The sequence below is a fragment of the Branchiostoma belcheri genome, unplaced genomic scaffold (genome assembly GCF_001625305.1).
Source record: "Branchiostoma belcheri isolate BF01 breed outbred unplaced genomic scaffold, Haploidv18h27 scaffold117, whole genome shotgun sequence".
Classification (NCBI taxonomy): domain Eukaryota; kingdom Metazoa; phylum Chordata; class Leptocardii; order Amphioxiformes; family Branchiostomatidae; genus Branchiostoma; species Branchiostoma belcheri.
Window position 1 is genome coordinate 486,274 of NW_017802569.1, and position 18,724 is coordinate 504,997.

General features: G+C 41.5%; 1 protein-coding gene and 1 pseudogene across 1 annotated transcript in view; both read left to right on the forward strand.

The window, feature by feature from the left end:
- LOC109462474 (DBH-like monooxygenase protein 1 homolog) overlaps positions 1–18,724 on the forward strand; it is a 50,712-nt gene that overhangs the window by 28,260 nt on the left and 3,728 nt on the right. Inside the window, exons 2-10 of the mRNA XM_019759027.1 lie at positions 8,367–8,513; positions 10,544–10,726; positions 11,091–11,177; positions 12,106–12,297; positions 13,146–13,248; positions 14,636–14,802; positions 16,872–17,057; positions 17,550–17,609; positions 18,002–18,135. Coding sequence (XP_019614586.1) covers positions 8,367–8,513; positions 10,544–10,726; positions 11,091–11,177; positions 12,106–12,297; positions 13,146–13,248; positions 14,636–14,802; positions 16,872–17,057; positions 17,550–17,609; positions 18,002–18,135 — 1,259 coding nt within the window. The remainder of the gene's footprint in view (positions 1–8,366; positions 8,514–10,543; positions 10,727–11,090; positions 11,178–12,105; positions 12,298–13,145; positions 13,249–14,635; positions 14,803–16,871; positions 17,058–17,549; positions 17,610–18,001; positions 18,136–18,724) is intronic.
- Positions 3,985–6,907, forward strand: LOC109462472 (annotated as a pseudogene).

The following is an 18,724-nucleotide window of genomic DNA, read 5'->3' on the forward strand; positions in this document are numbered from 1 at the left end:
GTAGACGGACCGCTCTAATTCCATTCAACGTAGAGCGTAATAAAATGTTGGCTCATTTTGCGTAGAGCGTATTCGCCGTTTTAATTCTACGTAATGCGTTGTGGCCACTTGGAATTTATCGTAAAGCGTAATCGAGAAGTTTCCGAAATCAGCGTAGAGCGTTGTCGGGACCCCCCGTAGGAAGCCGCAAACTACAAAACAAAGAAAACTTGGTTTTGGTAGCGCACTCGAAGTTTATAAAGTGCTATTTTAAAATCCAAACGTCACAGGTCAAATCGGAGGAAGACCTCAAACCATTCACTTGAATATAAAGCGTTTAAAGTTACAGGTGTACTTCTCTATAACAAAGTGTGATTGGAAGTGAGACAACGGGGATCCGGATAACTTTATCCTTGTATGTACTAGTAGTTCTGTACCGGTGGCAAGGAAAAGCTGGCACCTGCGCTCCCCTGAAACGGAGTGGGCTTGGGTAGTCCTAGTCTCCACCAGACTTCTTTTGCGGGCTGAATTGGCCAAGGAAGGTAGCCGGCCAATTAATACCCTTTTTATGCCGATTTCTACGATTTATTCAGCCTGCAAAAGAAGTCTGGTGGAGACTAGGCTAGTTCAGAAAGTTTGGCCCTAGTTTTCCAAAAGTTCGCGACCCGTCGTCTTGACCTCAGGGTCACACAGGAAATGGGAAAATAAGGAATTTGATGAGAACTGTAGTAAAAAAGTATCCGATGTTGGCACGTTTTGCATACTAGTGTTCATCCAATTTGGCAGAGATTACCGAATTAACACAAAAATTCAAAGAAATAAGCACAATGGGAAAAGCTGTCACACAAAAGTCCATGGGTGCAATTTGTACCATCACATGAAGGTGCTAAGACTCGTTTCGGCGGCGCTCTTTTCAAGTTGGGACAAGAACAATACATCTTGTTCCAAGAATTAGATGCATGGCGACTAGTTTGTTGGAAAGATCAAGCCTACATCAAGCCTCGTTGTAAAGAGAATTATTTCAGGGGGTACAGTATTTGTAGCCCCGACCTAGTCTATCTACTAGTAACCGCGAATCATAATCATGAAGGGGTTTCCTCAATCTCTATCGATCGACACACGAAGAGGAAATGGGTCACCATAACTTGACCACAAGCGCCTGAAAGTTTGAGCACTTACTTGACTTGCTTTTGCGTTTGCTTGTGTTTCAAACACTTTTTGATCTTTGTGTGTAAGAATAGATTCAAGAAAAAATGTGGTTATCATAAATACCTACAACAGAATGGGAACTTTTCCCTCGCGATACAAAACTGTTTAAAAATTTCTCCTAGTCCCTTTTACGCCCCAGCGAATTTCCTTCCTTATTTATGGACAAGTAAGTGCATATATTTATAAATCAAGAACTTACCGATCGGTGTTGTCCTATAGCTCGCAGAGTTGGAAAAAAAAGCAGACTGGAAAACACAGCTGAGCAGCAAATTGATGTCCGTCCGTCCTGTTAGGCGAGCGCGCGTCTCAGGAAAGAAGGCACTGTGCGCTTGCGCATGCCCCCATCTCTCCGCTCGGGGTGGGGTGGCAAAGGAGTTTGTCTTTTCTTATCAAATATTCTTATCAAAGAACCTACATATCAAAGAAGAAGTGGGTAAGTTCAAAGAAATAAGCACAATGGGGAAAGCTGTCACACAAGTGTGAACAAGTCCATGGGTGCAATTTGTACCATCACATGAAGGTGCTAAGACTCGTTTCGGCGGCGCTCTTTTCAAGTTGGGACGAGAACAATGCCAAAGGAGTTTGTTTTTTTATCAAAGATTCTTATCAAAGAACCCACATATCATAGAAGTGTGTAAATTCGTCTTGCATTGCCTCAAAAGAAGACGTCAAACCCAGCAAAATTCGCGCCACATGTTTGCCATGTTGCCACTTTCAATCATTCTATATCCATTGACACTGTTGGGTATTGACACTTCGTTGTACGGGAACAGAAACATTATTGGTAGTAGTGTCGTTCATATGCTGTTTCAAAACACAGCAACTGAGCACAGATTTGGTCGGACCATTGGTCGGACTCGCCAACCGCACGCAGCATAAATAATGGAAGTGTCAGAATTGCCCTGATGAAGATAACAGACGGTCATCGAAACGTCGGCTCGTAAAAAACTAAATGGTTAAAAAAATTAATGGTTTTGATCAAAGAACTTGGCAATTCAGCATAAATAATAATATTAATTAATATACTCCCCAAGCCGAGTTTGGTGGGAAAAAATTCAGTGCCAAAGAGAAACCTCGATAGAAAAGCCTACAAACACGCTAAAATACCCCAAACCCAAACCTCTGCTTGGAGAGTAAAATAATAGTTTTTGAAAAAAATTCAGTGCAAAAGAGAAACCCCGATAAAAAAAGCCTAAAAACACGCTAAAAATACCCCCAAACCCAAACCTCTGCTTGGAGAGTAAAAATAATAGTTCTATTAACTCGCTTATTATGTATGACAAAATAAATTTCTGGTGCAATAATTTCATTTCTCTCGCGTTGCACTTATTTTATTTTTTCTCTCTTATGGTGTGTTTTCTTCCCTCGCGTTGTGGTTTTCTCTCGCGTTCGCATGCGATTTATTTTGTCTCTCGCTGGCTCGCTTGCTGGGCGCGAGAAAAAAACCTGCCTGCGCGCGAGAAAAAATCCTGGCGCGCGAGAAAAAATCCTGGCGCGCGAGAGAAAATAAACCGCATGCAAACGCGAGAGAGAAGCCACATGAGAAAAAGATTGCATTGCATACAAACGCTAGGGGAAAGCCGGAGATTATAATGAATGAAGCGATAACAGTCTGTAATCGGGAGTTGTACGTGAAAATACTACCATTGAACTACAGATATTATGAGAAATGAGTACGTACACCCCCGGATTTAGAATGAAATGCCCAATCTCGGATGATAGAAAGTGTTCAAAAGAGAGCTTGCCGCATAGTGAAGTAGCAAACTTGTGACATAGCTCATATCGGTGACATGAGTTCTGCTGAGTTCTACAACTTTTTCGACTTGTATATATATATATATATACACACAACTTGCATAAACACAACGTATAAACACAACCAGCTTCAAAAATCAAATGCTTAGCAACAAATTGTTAGAGTAGTTTGTTGTTGAATTAATTATTCAGTATTCAGTCAGTGTGGTCCTTGTGTCTACTAGCTAGCAGACATACTAGTAATTAATACGATGGAGTTACAACGTCGTAACTACATGTTAATTAATACCAAGATGATGACATCAAGGGTTGAACTTCACTGCGCCAGTATGGTTGGTGCACGGTGAAAGGCAGGCCAGGTAAAAGGGGTGGGTCACCATGATTTGCTACAATCGCATATTCAAGAATTCGGCTTTTTTCCGTTGATGTTCTCACGAAAGAAGAAGAGCTTTGTGCCACTCTACTGTCACTACTTCTTTTAGCTTAAAGCATGAAGGAGGAAGAACCATGCAAGTCTAAGTTTGCTGTTAGCGTAAGTACACTGTAACAAAAAACCTAGGTAGGGATGTGCTTTGGTCCGACTTCCAGTGTTTGACCAAAGAATATTGGTAGCTGTTCACAAAGTATGTTATTTCAACTTGATCGCGATATCATCATCATATTGGATTTATTTATATATATATATATATTAAGATATTTCCGGTTTTCTCGCGCGTAGGATATTTCTCCCACTCTGGTTTTATTTCTCCCGCCCTGGTTTTATTTCTCCCGCCCGGCTTTTATTTCTCCCGCCCGGCTTTTCTTTCCTCGCGCGTAGGATATTTCTCTCGCCACGACTTCTCTCGATACATTTTCCTCTCGCGCGTAGGATATTTCCCCTCGCCCGGTTTTTTCTTTCTCCCCGCCCTATTTTTCTCTCCCCCCGCCCGATTTTTCTTTCCTCACGCGTAAAATATTTTCCCTCGCCACGACTTTATTTACATCTCCCGATACATTTTTCCTCCCTCGCTTTTTGACCCCATTTGGCGTGCCATACTGGAAATGGCAGAAAGCCTGGAAGACCACGAAGAGGGATCCAAAAACCTGAAATACAGCGCTTGCCGAGCCCTCAGAGAGGGGAGGGTACCCTGCCCCCACGATGATTGCCACGACAATGCAGTGTTCTTCCAGAGTGGTACAGGTCTTGACGTACACTACCGCGCAAAGCATGGCAACAAATCGAACTCCACAGCAGAGAAAAGAGCCAAGCAGAAGCTACACCAGCTGTGTTTCGAGGAGATGAAACAGAAACTGCAAGACATTGAGGTGGGTCTGGCGTTTTAAAAAGATTTGTATCTTGCAGTGGAAAATATTATGGTATCAAGTTGCCATTAAAAATTTCCCAGGTTTTTACGTAAATATTCACTAAATATGGTCTTGGAGAGATTTTTTTAGCTGCATTTCTATACAATTAGCCAGTACAACCACTAATAATTTACGACTGGTGTGTTCTACAGGCACTGGACCAAGAAGGTCACAAGTATGAGGTGTCATCGTCTGCATTGAACACCACAGTCACTGCTACTAGGCCTGAAGTGGCAGCCAAAAAGGCAGGCATCATCCTGAAAGCAGGTGGCTTATTGCATTCGTATGAAAGTGGAAACCCACCATTCCCCTTGACTGTAGAAGACGGTGAGAAGACAGTGGAGTACCATCTCTGGTACATTCTTAAGTCAGAAGAGGGGAAGAAAGTTCCATGCATTGTCTGTAAACCGGTCTTTGTGAAAATGTCTTCAGGACATCATACTCAGCAGACTACCAACACTGATGACTTTGATCAAGCACCCACATCAACAGATGACAACAACATCTCTGATCCTCTGGAGGCGTGCCTTAAAGCCGTGTTTGGCCTGAACTCCTTCAGACAAGGGCAAAGGGAGATCGTCTCGGCAGTCCACAATGGAGGGAATGTCTTGATTATCATGCCCACTGGAGGTGGGAAGACTCTGTGTTTTTCTCTTCCTGCTGTCCTGAGGAAAGGCGTTACAATAGTCATTGTCCCCCTGGTGGCACTTGGCGTTGATCTGTTGAGAAGATATGAAGGCCGTTCGATTCCATCTGTATTTATTTCACACCTCAGTTCCGACGAAAGCATACAACAAGTCCTTCATGATGTCAACAGCAACTCCCCACAAACAAAAATCATCATTACCACACCAGAGAGCCTTGTCGGAAGAGAGAGACTCTGGAGAGCAGTCGTTGGCCTTAGGGAGAGGAGTCTTCTCGAGATGGTCGTTATAGACGAGGCCCACTGCCTACATGAAATGGGACACGAGTTTCGGCCAACCTATCTCGAACTGTCAAAAGTTGCCGAATTAAACACCCAAATTGTCGCCGTCACTGCTACAGCTACACCAACAACCAAGGAATTCATCAGACAACACTTGGGCATGGGGAACTGTTCAGTTTTTTCTACATCAGTGGAAAGGAAAAACATTGAGTATTCAGTGCGAGCTAAGGGGAAAACACAAGAAGCAACAGAAGAAATGGTGTGTGAGGTTGTGTCATCTGACTTCCAAGGTCAAGCCGGTATCGTGTACTGTCAAACAGTTAATGAAGTTAAGGACATACACTACCGGCTGCAGGAAAGTGGTGTGAAAGTCGTAAAGTATCATGGAACTGGAACTGGACAAAATCAGGTAGAGGGCAGACAGAGCCTATTTGATTGGAGTAGGGGAGAAAAGGATGTTCTAGTAGCTAGTAAAGCTGCTGGAGTAGGAATCGACAAACAAGACATTAGGTTTGTAATCCACACGGGCTGCCCATCATCCATTCCTGACTACATGCAGGAGTCAGGACGGGCAGGCCGAGATGGGCGACTGGCAACAGCCATCCTGTTTTACAAACCAACGGACAAATCGCTCCATGCCAAAAGGATCGGTGATATCCTAGACGAAGCTTACAGAGAACAAGCCCTGAAGAGGCTAGGAGACATGATTAACTTTTGCGAAACAGAGAAATGCAGAAAGAAACTGCTTCTTGATGCCTTTTCTGAGGACACAAGTTCATATGACTGTTCACAAAAATGTGATAACTGCCAATCACCTACTGTGGCCAGGGAAATAATTCTCAGCCAAGAGGCAGCTAACATGGCCAGGTGTGTGTCTGCCATCAGACACACAGACTGACAGTACAACATCCATCAGCCCACCTCGTGTCAAGAGTGTACCTTGGACTTAAGACAGGGAAGGAAGTCAGGCAACATAAGTTAGATCAGATTCCAGAGTGTGGAATTGGAAAGAACAGTGGGATGGCTGTCAAAATCTGTGAAAAGTTCATGAGGTTGCTGGTGAGAATGGACATATTGAATGAGAAAATTGTTCCTAAGAGTCCCACACAAAAGTATTCCTATGTGTATGTTTGTCCAGGGGCATTGGCAGAGTCTGTTATAAGGGGGGATGTTCATGTCACGTGGTATGTACGATAATATCCCTACTGTTATCAGTGACTGATTCAGTTGTATGTCAACCACTCTCCTTCATTATGGCCTGTACTCCTTTAAAGTGTCAAGTATCCATTGACAAACACTTGTTTTTACTAAAACATGTTCTGATCCCTTAAAAAAATTTAAGGACAGCTTCTAGACTAAGTAATAGATTGGTGGAATGTTCAGATCTGCATGTAAATCAAGTTATGTGACAGAGGGCTATGTAATATGTGAAATTGTTCTTGTGACATGTGGAATTGTAATAATTGTGCCACACCATTTTGAGTTTTGTATTGTAAATCTTTAGAGATTAGATTGCCTAACAATGACTTTTGTGGAGTGGATTTATAGGTGGGGTTCAACCTCGTCTGTTGGCTGTGAATAAAAGTCCTGGTTGTGTACAATGATTCTCCATTTAATTCTCCATTTACCGTGAACCTGATGATAAAAATATTATCCATGATAGTAACTTTGCACTAATTTTCATGCCCAATTGAACACCTCCCTAAGAATAAAGGACCACACACAGGAATATTCTGTTACATCACATTTATTCTTGAATATATTCAACATGATTCTCCCCCCCCCCCCACCCTTTTTGGGCCATTCTTCTATATGTGTGCCACTTTCTTAGTCAACTGATGTTTCTTTACAAATTTTCAGGTCAAACAATACCATAACAGAGAGAGTGGCATCTTCTGGCCAACCTTATCAAGTGACCCAGCAGTTGAAATATATACATGCAAATATTTACAAAGTTACCTTTGCTACGAAATAGCAAGAGTTGCCACATTGTGTCAGAGTCAAGTTAACGTTACTCAAACAATAGTATAGTGTTGTTTTAAAACCGGTATTTAGACTTTTAGAATGGTGTCAAAATGTAGCAATTAATTGCTCTATACTCCATCCTTCTTGACCACATATGGTCACATGTACATTTAGCCTATCGTATAAAATCTACAATATCAAGTACATCGTTTTGGGAATTTAAGGACACAATTTAAACCAAGACTTCACAATACTACCACATGCCTATTTAAAAATGTGACAGTTCTCTTTAAAAAGCACTAAATACATCATGTAACAGCTGGGTAACAGACATCATCTGTTCTTAAGGCCAAGCTATATCCACACAGTTACAGCCTATTTCAAAATGCAACAGTTCTCATGAAAAACAATAAAATAAGCACCACTCATTACCAAATACTAGTACATCCTTTAACAGCTGAATAACAGACATCAGCTTTCTTAAGGCCAGGGTATACCCACTGTGTCAGCTTATTTCAAAATGCAACAGTTCTCATAAAAAAATACAATAAGCACCACTCATTACCAAATACTAGTACATCCTTTAACAGCTGAATAACAGACATCAGCTTTCTTAAGGCCAGGGTATACCCACTGTGTCAGCTTATTTCAAAATGTATGGAAAGGTAATTTCCAAGCAAATACAGGGTGGTATTGATTGCATGGTGAATGGGGAAATTTGGAAGAATGGGTGAAATGTGCTGTATTTGCTCAAGAGCAACAGGAGCCTTTCTAGTTAGATGTTTTCTAAATTTCCAAGGGCTCAAGTAAAGCTATGATGTACTGCTGTCAGACATATTATATTTAACCTTTACAATTATACAAGATAGGTAAGAAAATGTCAAAGCAGGACACGTTTAAACACTTGTCATGCACGAACGAATGTATAGTAGACAAACTATGTAATTATGTTTCCAGATGTTTCAAAAAGAGAGAAGAAAGGGCAACTAAACAGTAGATGATAGGTAGTATATAGTATTGTTGTAGTATATGGACTCCTAGCACTTAGCATTAGAATATAGCGTTCCAGTATGCAAAACATATTTTTTATCCTCTCGACCACATTTGGTCACATCTGTGCATTTAGCCCACCTGGGCAAGAACATGCAATGTATATTCATATCATATCATATCATTTAAAATCTTGCAGGATAGGTATGCAGACGCGAATGCACAGCCCATCGTGGACGAGAGTCAGGACTGGGAGCTGGTGTCTGGGTACGAGAACGGAACCCACACAGTCCTGCGGTTCAACCGGAAACTGACGACATGCGACACCAAGGATCGCGTCATCAACGTACGTTTGCATTCACCAATTTCACACTTCCCATAATGCCTAGTAAAAGTCACGGATATGACGTAAGACCACCCCCTCCCCCTTCCTCGATGTAATATTTCCAACAAGTTCTATCGACAAACTGTTCAACTATTGTTCTGAATTATTTCTCTAGTATAAAGCGCATGCCATAATTGCATTTTTGTTGGAATTAGAGAAAATGACGTACCTTCTATCGTTCTAATATACGTAATGCGACCGTGCGAGTAGGAGAGTCTTCGGTAGAAGGTAGAACGATAGAAGTTCATTTTCTCTAATTCCAACAAAAATGCAATTATGGCATGCGCTTTATACTAGATAAATAATTCAAAACAATATAGTTGACCAGTTTGTCGATAGACCTTGTTGGAAATATTACATCGAGGAAGGGCGAGGGGGTTGGTCTTACGTCATATCCGTGACCATTACTAGGCATTATGGGAAGTGTGAAATTGGTGAATATGTATAACACTTAGTTATTTCAAGAACACCATAGAATGTCCTTATAGTAAAAAGGTGGAATTTATTCCAACACAATACAGAGATCAAATTTTCAGCGACCACTGTCGCCTTCATCAGGATAATTAATGAGCAATCACTTCACAACGTGATCTCGCGAGAGTTACGGTTACAAACACGTGACCTTATTTACACGAGACTTTACTGATATGTGACATAAGGTCTCGGACCGGAGTTTTTTTCACGATTTTGGATCCGGCGGACACCCTCAGACCGAAGGGCTATAACTCCGCCAAAAGAAGTACGCCGGGAAATCTCATTACATCAGTCAACGGAGGTTTCCAGCCGGCTTCCGATACAATTTTGGTTATTGTCCGTCGACTCTAAAATTTGGGTAGAAACTGTAGTTAAACGTAAATTTTGGATACGAAAAATGTAGTTTTTTTGCAGTTTTTTCAACGGACCTGCTTGGAAAAAACGAATTTTCCCAGGCTAACGGCTTATATGCTGAAATAGCTTACTACTTCCTGTTTCTGAAAAACAGAAAAAAAATATAGGTTGTTGCGATAAGTTTTTCGCAAAATCCGGTGACGCGAACCCCTAGAAATTCCACATAGAACGCAGCTATTTGGGTCATCAGGCGACAAACCGCATCACCCTTGCTCGCGGACTGATACCAAAAACGCTTCGCTGGCCGTCCAACTTCACCGCGCCGAAAAACACTACAATCCCAAGGCTTTTTGATCAATTCAAAACCTAGTTGAAAATCTACAGCGATCGCCGAGCTATGGGGAGCCAAACCTAGCGTGACAACCTCGCAGATCCGGCGATTTACTGCGCACTATTTGGAACCCTGGTCAGAATTAAACTCCGACCCGGAACCATAAGCAATTGATCAAAAGTGCCAGGGAGTTTATATCGACAGTGGTCGCTAAAAATTTGATCTCTGTAATATATATATAATGTGTGTTGGAATAAAGTTCAACGTTTTACTATGATAACTGCCAACACAGTTGAACTTTCGAATTCATGATAGTAGAATGTCCTTGTCCCGTCGTTACCGTCATTGCTGTACGATGCAAATCCGCTACCACAGTGAAATATGATTTGAAAAAAAAAAGTAAAATCGATCCAAACACTTCTTGAAAATATCATGAAAGTTCATCTGTGTTGTTAGTTACATAGCTTGATTAAATCGCTTTTTAATACGGTTGCCGGCTGCGCCCATGCCCAACATATGCATACAGCCGCCCGGAGGGGCCAGTAAAGCCGCGGACGACAGATTTTGCGTTACACATACTAGTAGTTACATGTTTAGAGTTAAAACTTTTGATCCAACACAAAAAAAATCTCCCACATGGAGCTTTCGACCAGTCACTCTGGTCTTCCTCAGTAGACTGACCCAGTGAGGCTTGTCACGTTGCTTCTTTGAAGTGTGACGTCAACACTGGTCAAAGGTATCTGGTAGACGATGTCGGCCCCCGTCGCGGTTAACTTCTTGAAAATGTTTGACCAACTGTGAGTACTGAAAGTCCTGAAACTTCTTCCCACAGAAAGACACCATGCGTGTGATATGGGCCTGGCATGACGAGGATCCAGAGGAATCATCTGGTACGAACGGTCCGAAGTACCACTCCTCCAACAGGGGCGTCCGGAGCACCATCCTCATCACCCAGCCAGTCTCACAGGCCAGCCTGCCGGACACAACTTACACCTTCGATCTCACCATGAGAAACGTAATCTACGTAACATTATGTATCCATGTATATTTCTGAACTATTATCGAATCTCTACTTAGTAGCAACGGCGTGTGGCGTAGCGGCAGAGTGCTTGACTCGGAGCCAAGAGGTCCCGGGTTCGAGTTCTTACATGCCCTTGATCTTGTGCCCTTGGGAAAGGCACTTTACACGACTTTCTTCACCTAATTCAAGTGAACACTTCTTGAAAATGTCTTTATTGTCTTGTCTGTAGAGTCGTTCTCTGCGTTGGTGACGGTATAAAATAAGTCAATATAACTTGAGTGTGCCGTCATCATGTGTAGTTAACAAAGTCATGAAATGTTGGAACATAAACAAAAAAATCTTACATGTACCTGCCCAGGTATCCGTCCCCGGTAACTGGCACACGACCTACTGGTGCAAGCTTTTCAAACTGCCGACGTTGAGCGGAAAGCACCATATTGTAAAGGCAAGTTTGGCAGACAATTTGTTTTTTTTTTAATTATTATTATTATTATTATTGTTGTTGTTGTTTTCCACTCATCTTAACCTCGTCAATCAAATGGCATCAGTTTACCAGAACTAATAGTAATGTTTTTTTTCACTGTCAACGTTATAGATATTGCTCCTCAAACTGAAAGACGAAATTCATTTCATCTCTAAAATATAATTGTCCATTTTATGACGCCATCAGGAAACAAAACACAGTGTCTAAAATGCTCCCTTACTTCCCCACTATTCCCTAGATTGTTGTTACCTAAATGACTGATCGTTGTTACCTAAATGACTGATTGTTGTTACCTAATGACTGACTGTTGTTACCTAAATGACTGATCGTTGTTAACTAAATGACTGATCGTTGTTACCTAAATGACTGATCGTTGTTAACTAAATGACTGATCGTTGTTACCTAAATGACTGATTGTTGTTACCTAAATGACTGATCGTTGTTACCTAATGACTGATCGTTGTTACCTAAATGACTGATCGTTGTTACCTTAATGACTGATTGTTGTTACCTAAATGACTGATTGTTGTTACCTAATGACTGATTGTTGTTACATAAATGACTGATTGTCGTTACTTAAATGACTGATTGTTACCTAAATGACTGATCATTGTTACCTAAATGACTTATCGTTGTTACCTAAATGACTGATTGTTGTTACCTAAATGACTGATTGTCGTTAGTTAAATGACGGATTGTTACCTAAATGACTGATCATTGTTACCTAATGGCTTATCGTTGTTACCTAAATGACTGATTGTCGTTACTTAAATGACTGATTGTTACCTAAATGACTGATCGTTGTTATCTAAATGCCTGATTGTTGTTATTTAAATGACTGGTTGTTGTTACCTAAATGACTGATTGTTGTCACCGCCTGTTGGCGTAGATGGAGCCGGTTATCACGCCAGGGAATGAAGGACTAGTTCATCACCTTCTGGCTTACAAGTGCCGGAGGAACCCTGACACCATCGTGCCAGACGATCACCAGGGACATAACTGTTACACCCAGAACATGCCGTACGACTGGCGAGAATGTTACCAAGGGTCTCTCATTGCAGCATGGGCCATTGGGTCAGGGGTAGGCTATATATTCTTGTCGTTAGCCTGGTAGCCAGTCTTACGTGGTAGGGGCTGGTTCTCCTCGGGGCTGCAGGAGCTCTTCCCCGCCCGTCTGAAATAGGTTTCACGGTTCGTATTTCACGAGAAATTGATCAAATCCCCAAGCAAGTGGGGTCGTGTGGCGTAGCGGCAGAGTGCGCGACTCGGACCCTAGAGGTCCCGGGTTCGAGTCCTGACATGTCACTGATCTTGTGCCCTTGGGAAAGGCACTTTACACGACTTTCCTCACTTCGCTCAGGTGAAAATGAGTATTGTCCTGTCATGTATTTGTCCTCTGCGTTGGTCGCGGCATTGATATAAGTTGATAAAACTTGAGTGTGCTGTCACCACGTCTGGTGATTACATGTTGGAATAAAAAAAAATCCCCAAGCATGCTATCTCTACTAGCGTAACGGGTCGGCATGTTGTACAGGGCGGGGGAAGCTATTAGGGCCCCCGAAGACACAGCCTGCCTGAACACCCCCACAGCCCCAATCACGTAAGAGTGGATACCAGGCTATGCAGTCGTGGACTTCAAGATGTGAAATGGATATTCTTGGCTTTTTTTAAATTTCGCCTTAGAAGTTGTTCATCAATGCTAACTCAAAGATATACATAATGTAATCTTGTGACAAGTACCTTTTTTTCTGCAATGTTCTCTAGCTTCGACAGGTAATTTGATTTATGTTCAAGGATATGATTAATATATTCACCACCAACTTCATAAAAGCGTTTGATTACAGGCAAATCACTTTTCAAATTGACATATAACACAACCGTTAAAGTATTATCCTGGTAATGTTGACAACATTTACATCTGTTTTTAAGGACATAGCGTACCCAGAACATGTCGGGTACCCTATCGGGGACGAAGAGGACAGCGGTTATGTGCTGATGGAAATGCACTACGATAACCCGCAGGTGCTTTCAGGTCAGTCTGGTTGATAGAAGAACTTTATTGCACGACAATTGCACATGTTACAATGTAGGGCAAACTACATAAAGAGAGTAGCAAACAATAAAATAAGTGTGTTGAATAAGACATAATGTCGAATAAAACCTAACATATCTATATCATAATAATTCAAATAAAAAGGGATATCACAAGTCTTTGATAAAGTGTTACAATCGAGTGGGCTAATCACAAGTTTCGGTATTTTTTCTAATAGCAAAGCATTCCTTTATATATCTAGCTATTTTTTCGTTGTGGGGACCATTACATGTAAAGATATATTCAAATCTGTCTCCAACATCGAGACTCTTGAAATCTATGGTACTTGATTCGAGAAATGTAAATAGCTTGTTACGTATAACATCATATTTGGTACATTCCATAACAAAATGAAATTCATTTTCTATATGCTTTGGACAAAATGGACAGAACCTTTCGTCAGGGGCTATATTGTAATATCTACCTGTTTCAATATTCAATTTATGGCTACTGATTCTTAATTGAGTTATTGCTTTACGAATTTCAAAGTTATCTATCTCACAAAGGTCTTTATTTGCCAACCAATTGTAAGTCATTTTACGGTGGTATTCAGTTACGATCTACCTTTAGTCACTTGACCTGTCCTTGGTATGTGATCTACATTTACTCTTCATTATGTTTACCGAAGGAAAACATATTGTTTTTGCTACGTTTCTTCTTCTTCTTCCGTTCCAAACACTGACCTCTGACTTGGACAATGACCCGATTTGTTGACGTCTCACCATGGTAACTGGTGTTGTGTTACATAATGTTGCAATTTGATAGTAGAGTTGATTTATACTCCTGTCTGACCATATAAATATATTTGAATGTATTTGAGTAAGAATTAACAGAGCAGACCATATGCGAAGGTAAACATTGTGCATTTGCTTCGCAAATGTTACCTTTCTAGTTTCAGAAGCCTCTTCGGGACATTTGCAGGTAAGACTTATTAGACGTTTTAGACGCTTTAAAGCTGCAGACCATCGCGAGTAAGAACAACTATTACCGGCTCTCGTTCTTCCCTCGCACCATCAAGGAGTGGAATGAACTTAACCCAGTGTGGCGGAGGCGAAGTCCATCTCCCAGTTCAAAGCAGAGCTGGGACGGGCTTCGCTGCATTGAGCTGCCTCCCTGTCCTTGTACATATGTAAATATGTGTAATACTAGCACCATTGATTTCACTTGTCCTGTCCTTGCACTTGTCTACGTCCACCCCCACTCTGCTCTTTGTTTGCACTTTGCACACAGTCACTAATCTGCGCAGATGCTAATAATCCTCTTCTTAGAGGGATGAGCAGTAACAAAGATGATGATGATGATGACTTGTACTTTTTTGTCATCACAGGCTTGTACGACAGTTCGGGGCTAAGATTTATCTACACGCCAGAACTGAGGGACAATGACATCGGGATCTTTGAGGTGGGCATGAGGGTGGGGAAACACCACGTCATCCCACCTGGTGCAGACAGCTTCACATCAGCCGCATTCTGCGATCCGCAGTGTCTCGGCCCGGTTAGTAAAATTTCTAAACAAGACTGGCAATGAAAACATACATTGCCATGGCGACTGTGGTTGCTATTAGGGTTATTGTTTGCATGGCACTGTCATGATTTCATGATTTTGAGGAAGACTTGTTACCTGTTAAGTCTAGACAGATACAGTGCACTCCCCCCCTGAGTGTATAGTGAACGAGCCCCGGGGTCACAGAAAGTAGGGCCATCCGGGGCTTTGAGGTCTTCCTAGGGGTTTCCAAGAATGCAGGCATAGATGTGGGTCAGAGACATGCCTGTGGACATTCCATTTCTGTGGACAAAATGCCTGTACCATTCCTAGAATTCTTGTAAACTCCACACAATACTGTACCATTAGGCTGCTCCCTGAGACGTCGCCAAAAGGCTTTATTGCTCGACAGTTGTACATGGTACAATGTGTAGCAAGGATGACAATGTGGTCTTTACAATCATAATAGTCTATTACTAGAAACTTTAACTACATAAATGTAACGTATCTATCTATCTATCTATATCTGTATAGCCGGTATAACCGCCTTTCGGCGTAACACACCAGCTTAACGTAAATTGCGTATTGACATGATGCACGTTAAACAGTTTTGTCTGTTACAATTCCCTCTCTCTTTTCTAAAGCATTACATACATATTGGCCTAGGTACATAGATATGGAGTCGGGACATGACATAAGTAGATTGAAAGTGTCTATGGTTGTCTTTGGCAAAGGGTTACTAGATTATACTCATGACTATATTCATTAATTTTTGTCTATCTATAGTAGATGTTCTACATCCACGTGCTTCGGTGTTTACTAGTGAATGTTACCACCTTCTCATAAGATCGCAGCTCTGTAACACTGATTTTTTTTATGACGATTTACCACATTTGTGGAAGGATTGACATAACAGGTGACTATCACCTCTTCAAAGATGTCAACCCCGAGACCAGACTGTAAGGCTTGAACCACTCACACCGGGAAGGTCCCCTATTTTCGATAAGTGCGGTGGGTTCTTTAACGTGCGTGGGGTGTGGCTCTCCCAAACACGGGACCTCCATTTAACGTCCTATCCGAGGGACGTCCCTAGCCGAAGCTAGGTACTCATTTACACCTGAGTGAAGTGAGGAAAGTCGTGTAAAGTGCCTTTCCCAAGGGCACAAGATCGGTGACATGGGCAGGGTTCGAACCCGCGACCTCTGGGGGTGTGAGCCGAACGCGCTACCGACTGCGCCACACGACCCCTTGAATTGACCCGCTGAAAATTACTTGACTCTGAGAAACCTAACCACCTCTGCTTTAAACGTAGATTGTAATCTTGGTGGTCTCTCTGTGAATGGTGGATCAACGTTATGAATATAAAACTGGAAGCATTTCGTAATGTATAATCCTATTATTATGTTTACCGAAGGAAAACATGTTGCTTTTGCTCTGTTTCCTCTTCTTCTTCTCCAAACCAATAAGGTCAATGGCCTGAACCGGACGTCTGTCACCATGGTTACTAGTGTTGGGTTTTTTAATTACACCATGTTGCAATTTTATAGCAGGAGGGAGTTAGACTCCTGTATGACCATATATATGGATGTGTGTTTGAGTAAGAACTAACAGAGCAGACCATATGCCAAGGTAAACGTTGTGCATTTGCTTTGCAAATGTTACCTTTCTAGTTGGTATGATGAGTTTCCTACTTTCTGAAAAGGCAATTTTTAGGGCTTGGAAACCCGATTTTTCAAAGTCAATATTCTAGTCATTTACCTACATACTGTGTTAAAACCACACTATCACAATATATTCTGACCCTCAAAGAGCGCAAATTCCCAAAATTCTGACAGAAAATGGTTACTGGAATGCATATGGCCCTGGGCTGATTTTTAGGGTACCACCCGAAAAATAAAGCACTCATCTCGGGGCTTATTTCTGCAATTTTAGATGCCTAAAGTATGACATACTGATTGAAATGTGCTGATGTGAAGCAATACGTGTCAGCATCACAAAGATTGCCTTATACAGAATACTTCCAGTTTTGCTGCCCTGAAATCGCATTGGATGCCTTTAATGAATTGATTTTCCCCTCGTAGTTTCTTGAGGAGCTCGGACAACCTATCAAGATATTCGCCAACGTTCTCCACGCGCATCTTCTGGGTGTTCAGCTCAACCTGAGGCTGATCCGTGATGGTGTGGAGACGGACATCTCGCGAGATGACAACTACGACTTCAACCTGCAGTTCGTCAGGAATCTGGAGGACGAGGTTGCCATCTACCCGGTAAATTACATTTTTTTATTTTTTATTTATTTTCAATTTCTTTATTCATAAAATGAAATCGTTTGCCTTGGATATGTTTCTATGTTTCTTATTCTGAGGTCACGACCAGCCTCGTTTTCGTGCAAGATCACGCAGATTCGCGTAGCGCTGTACTCTCGCGAGACCACTTTTCAAAATGGCCGCGGAGATTGGAATTATGTCTATTCCCACCCGGAGCCCGGCCGGGCAGCTTTCGGAAATGATAAGTACGATATAAAAGACAACAAAATACAGAAAATGTTTTTTTTTTTAATAATCATGAGCATTATTTCTGTATACTGTATTGTTCATATGAATTGTTGATTTTTTGTTGTAAAAACAGCCCGGCCGGGCCCCGGATTAGAAATGTGACCTAAGCATTAATAATCTAAAAGTATCGACAGCTAATAAACGACTTTTAAAAAGTCATTTACTCATATGTTTAAACTAGTGTTTTTTCGTTGAATTTTACAGGGAGACACTCTGGTGATGGAATGCAACTATCGTACCACTCACAAAGACAACGTTGTTTATGTAAGCTGAGTTTCTGCTTCTTTTGCCTCCGTGCTGCGCGTTGCACTTTCGTATACAATGTCGTCATCGTTGTTCAGTTACGTCGATGCTAAATCAACACAAAAATAATATCCGTTTCATCCCAAAATAGTTTCATCAGGTTGGTAAAGTGTATACGTAGGATACAAGTGTTTACACAAACAAGTTTCTCACCTAGAGTGCTGACGTTTCGGTGTCTACTCAGAGCTATTGACTGCAGTTCTGCTTTTCGCCGCTATATGTAGCCGATGTAGCTGGCGCTCTTTTGCGGCGAGAACACAATCCCAATCCCAGTCCTTGTTTAGGTTGTAAAGCAGCACTGTTCCAGGTCACTCATGCTGTGTTTCCACATGTGTGCATCCCACTACTAACAGGGTGGGTTAGGTACCCCGGAGGAGATGTGTATGGACTTCTTGTTCTACTATCCGAAATTCAACCTGGCCAACTGTGACAGTAAACCTTCTGTCAGCAGAACACTCAGCTTCGTAGGAGTGGAAGACTATAAAAGGTAAGTCTCAGCATCTTCTCACGGCTTCTACTTAACCCTAAACAGTACACCTGGGGTCCGCGCGGACCCCAGCACTATATATTCTGTAATATCTTTTTTGTTTCTAAAGATTTTTTTCTGAAATTTTAGGTAATTGTCACCCACAAAGTTGTCTCTCGATACAGTGCAGAAAACTCCGTTTCTACCATTTATAAAAAAATTATATCTGATTTTCTTTTGGGGTCCGCGCGGACCCCAGCCGGCTTTCGATCATAATGGATACACTGGCGTTCTTATACATTACCTTTTTTTCCGTTTTTATATGTTTTTATGCACTCATCGTATGTCTATCAAGTTTTCAGAGAATGGTGTAGTAATAGAATTGAATTTTAATAACTTTGGTGTAATTATGACGTCATATGACGTCAGAGCTAATAATATAGTCCGCCATATTGGATTTTGACCAATGACGTCATCAAATTAGCATATTCTATGCATATTAAATGATTTAACTTATATTTAATTATGTAAGATGTTATTAATGTTGGAAAAGAAGTGTAATTTTATATAAAACTCAGAAAATTTTTATGTTTAAACCAAAATTACTTCT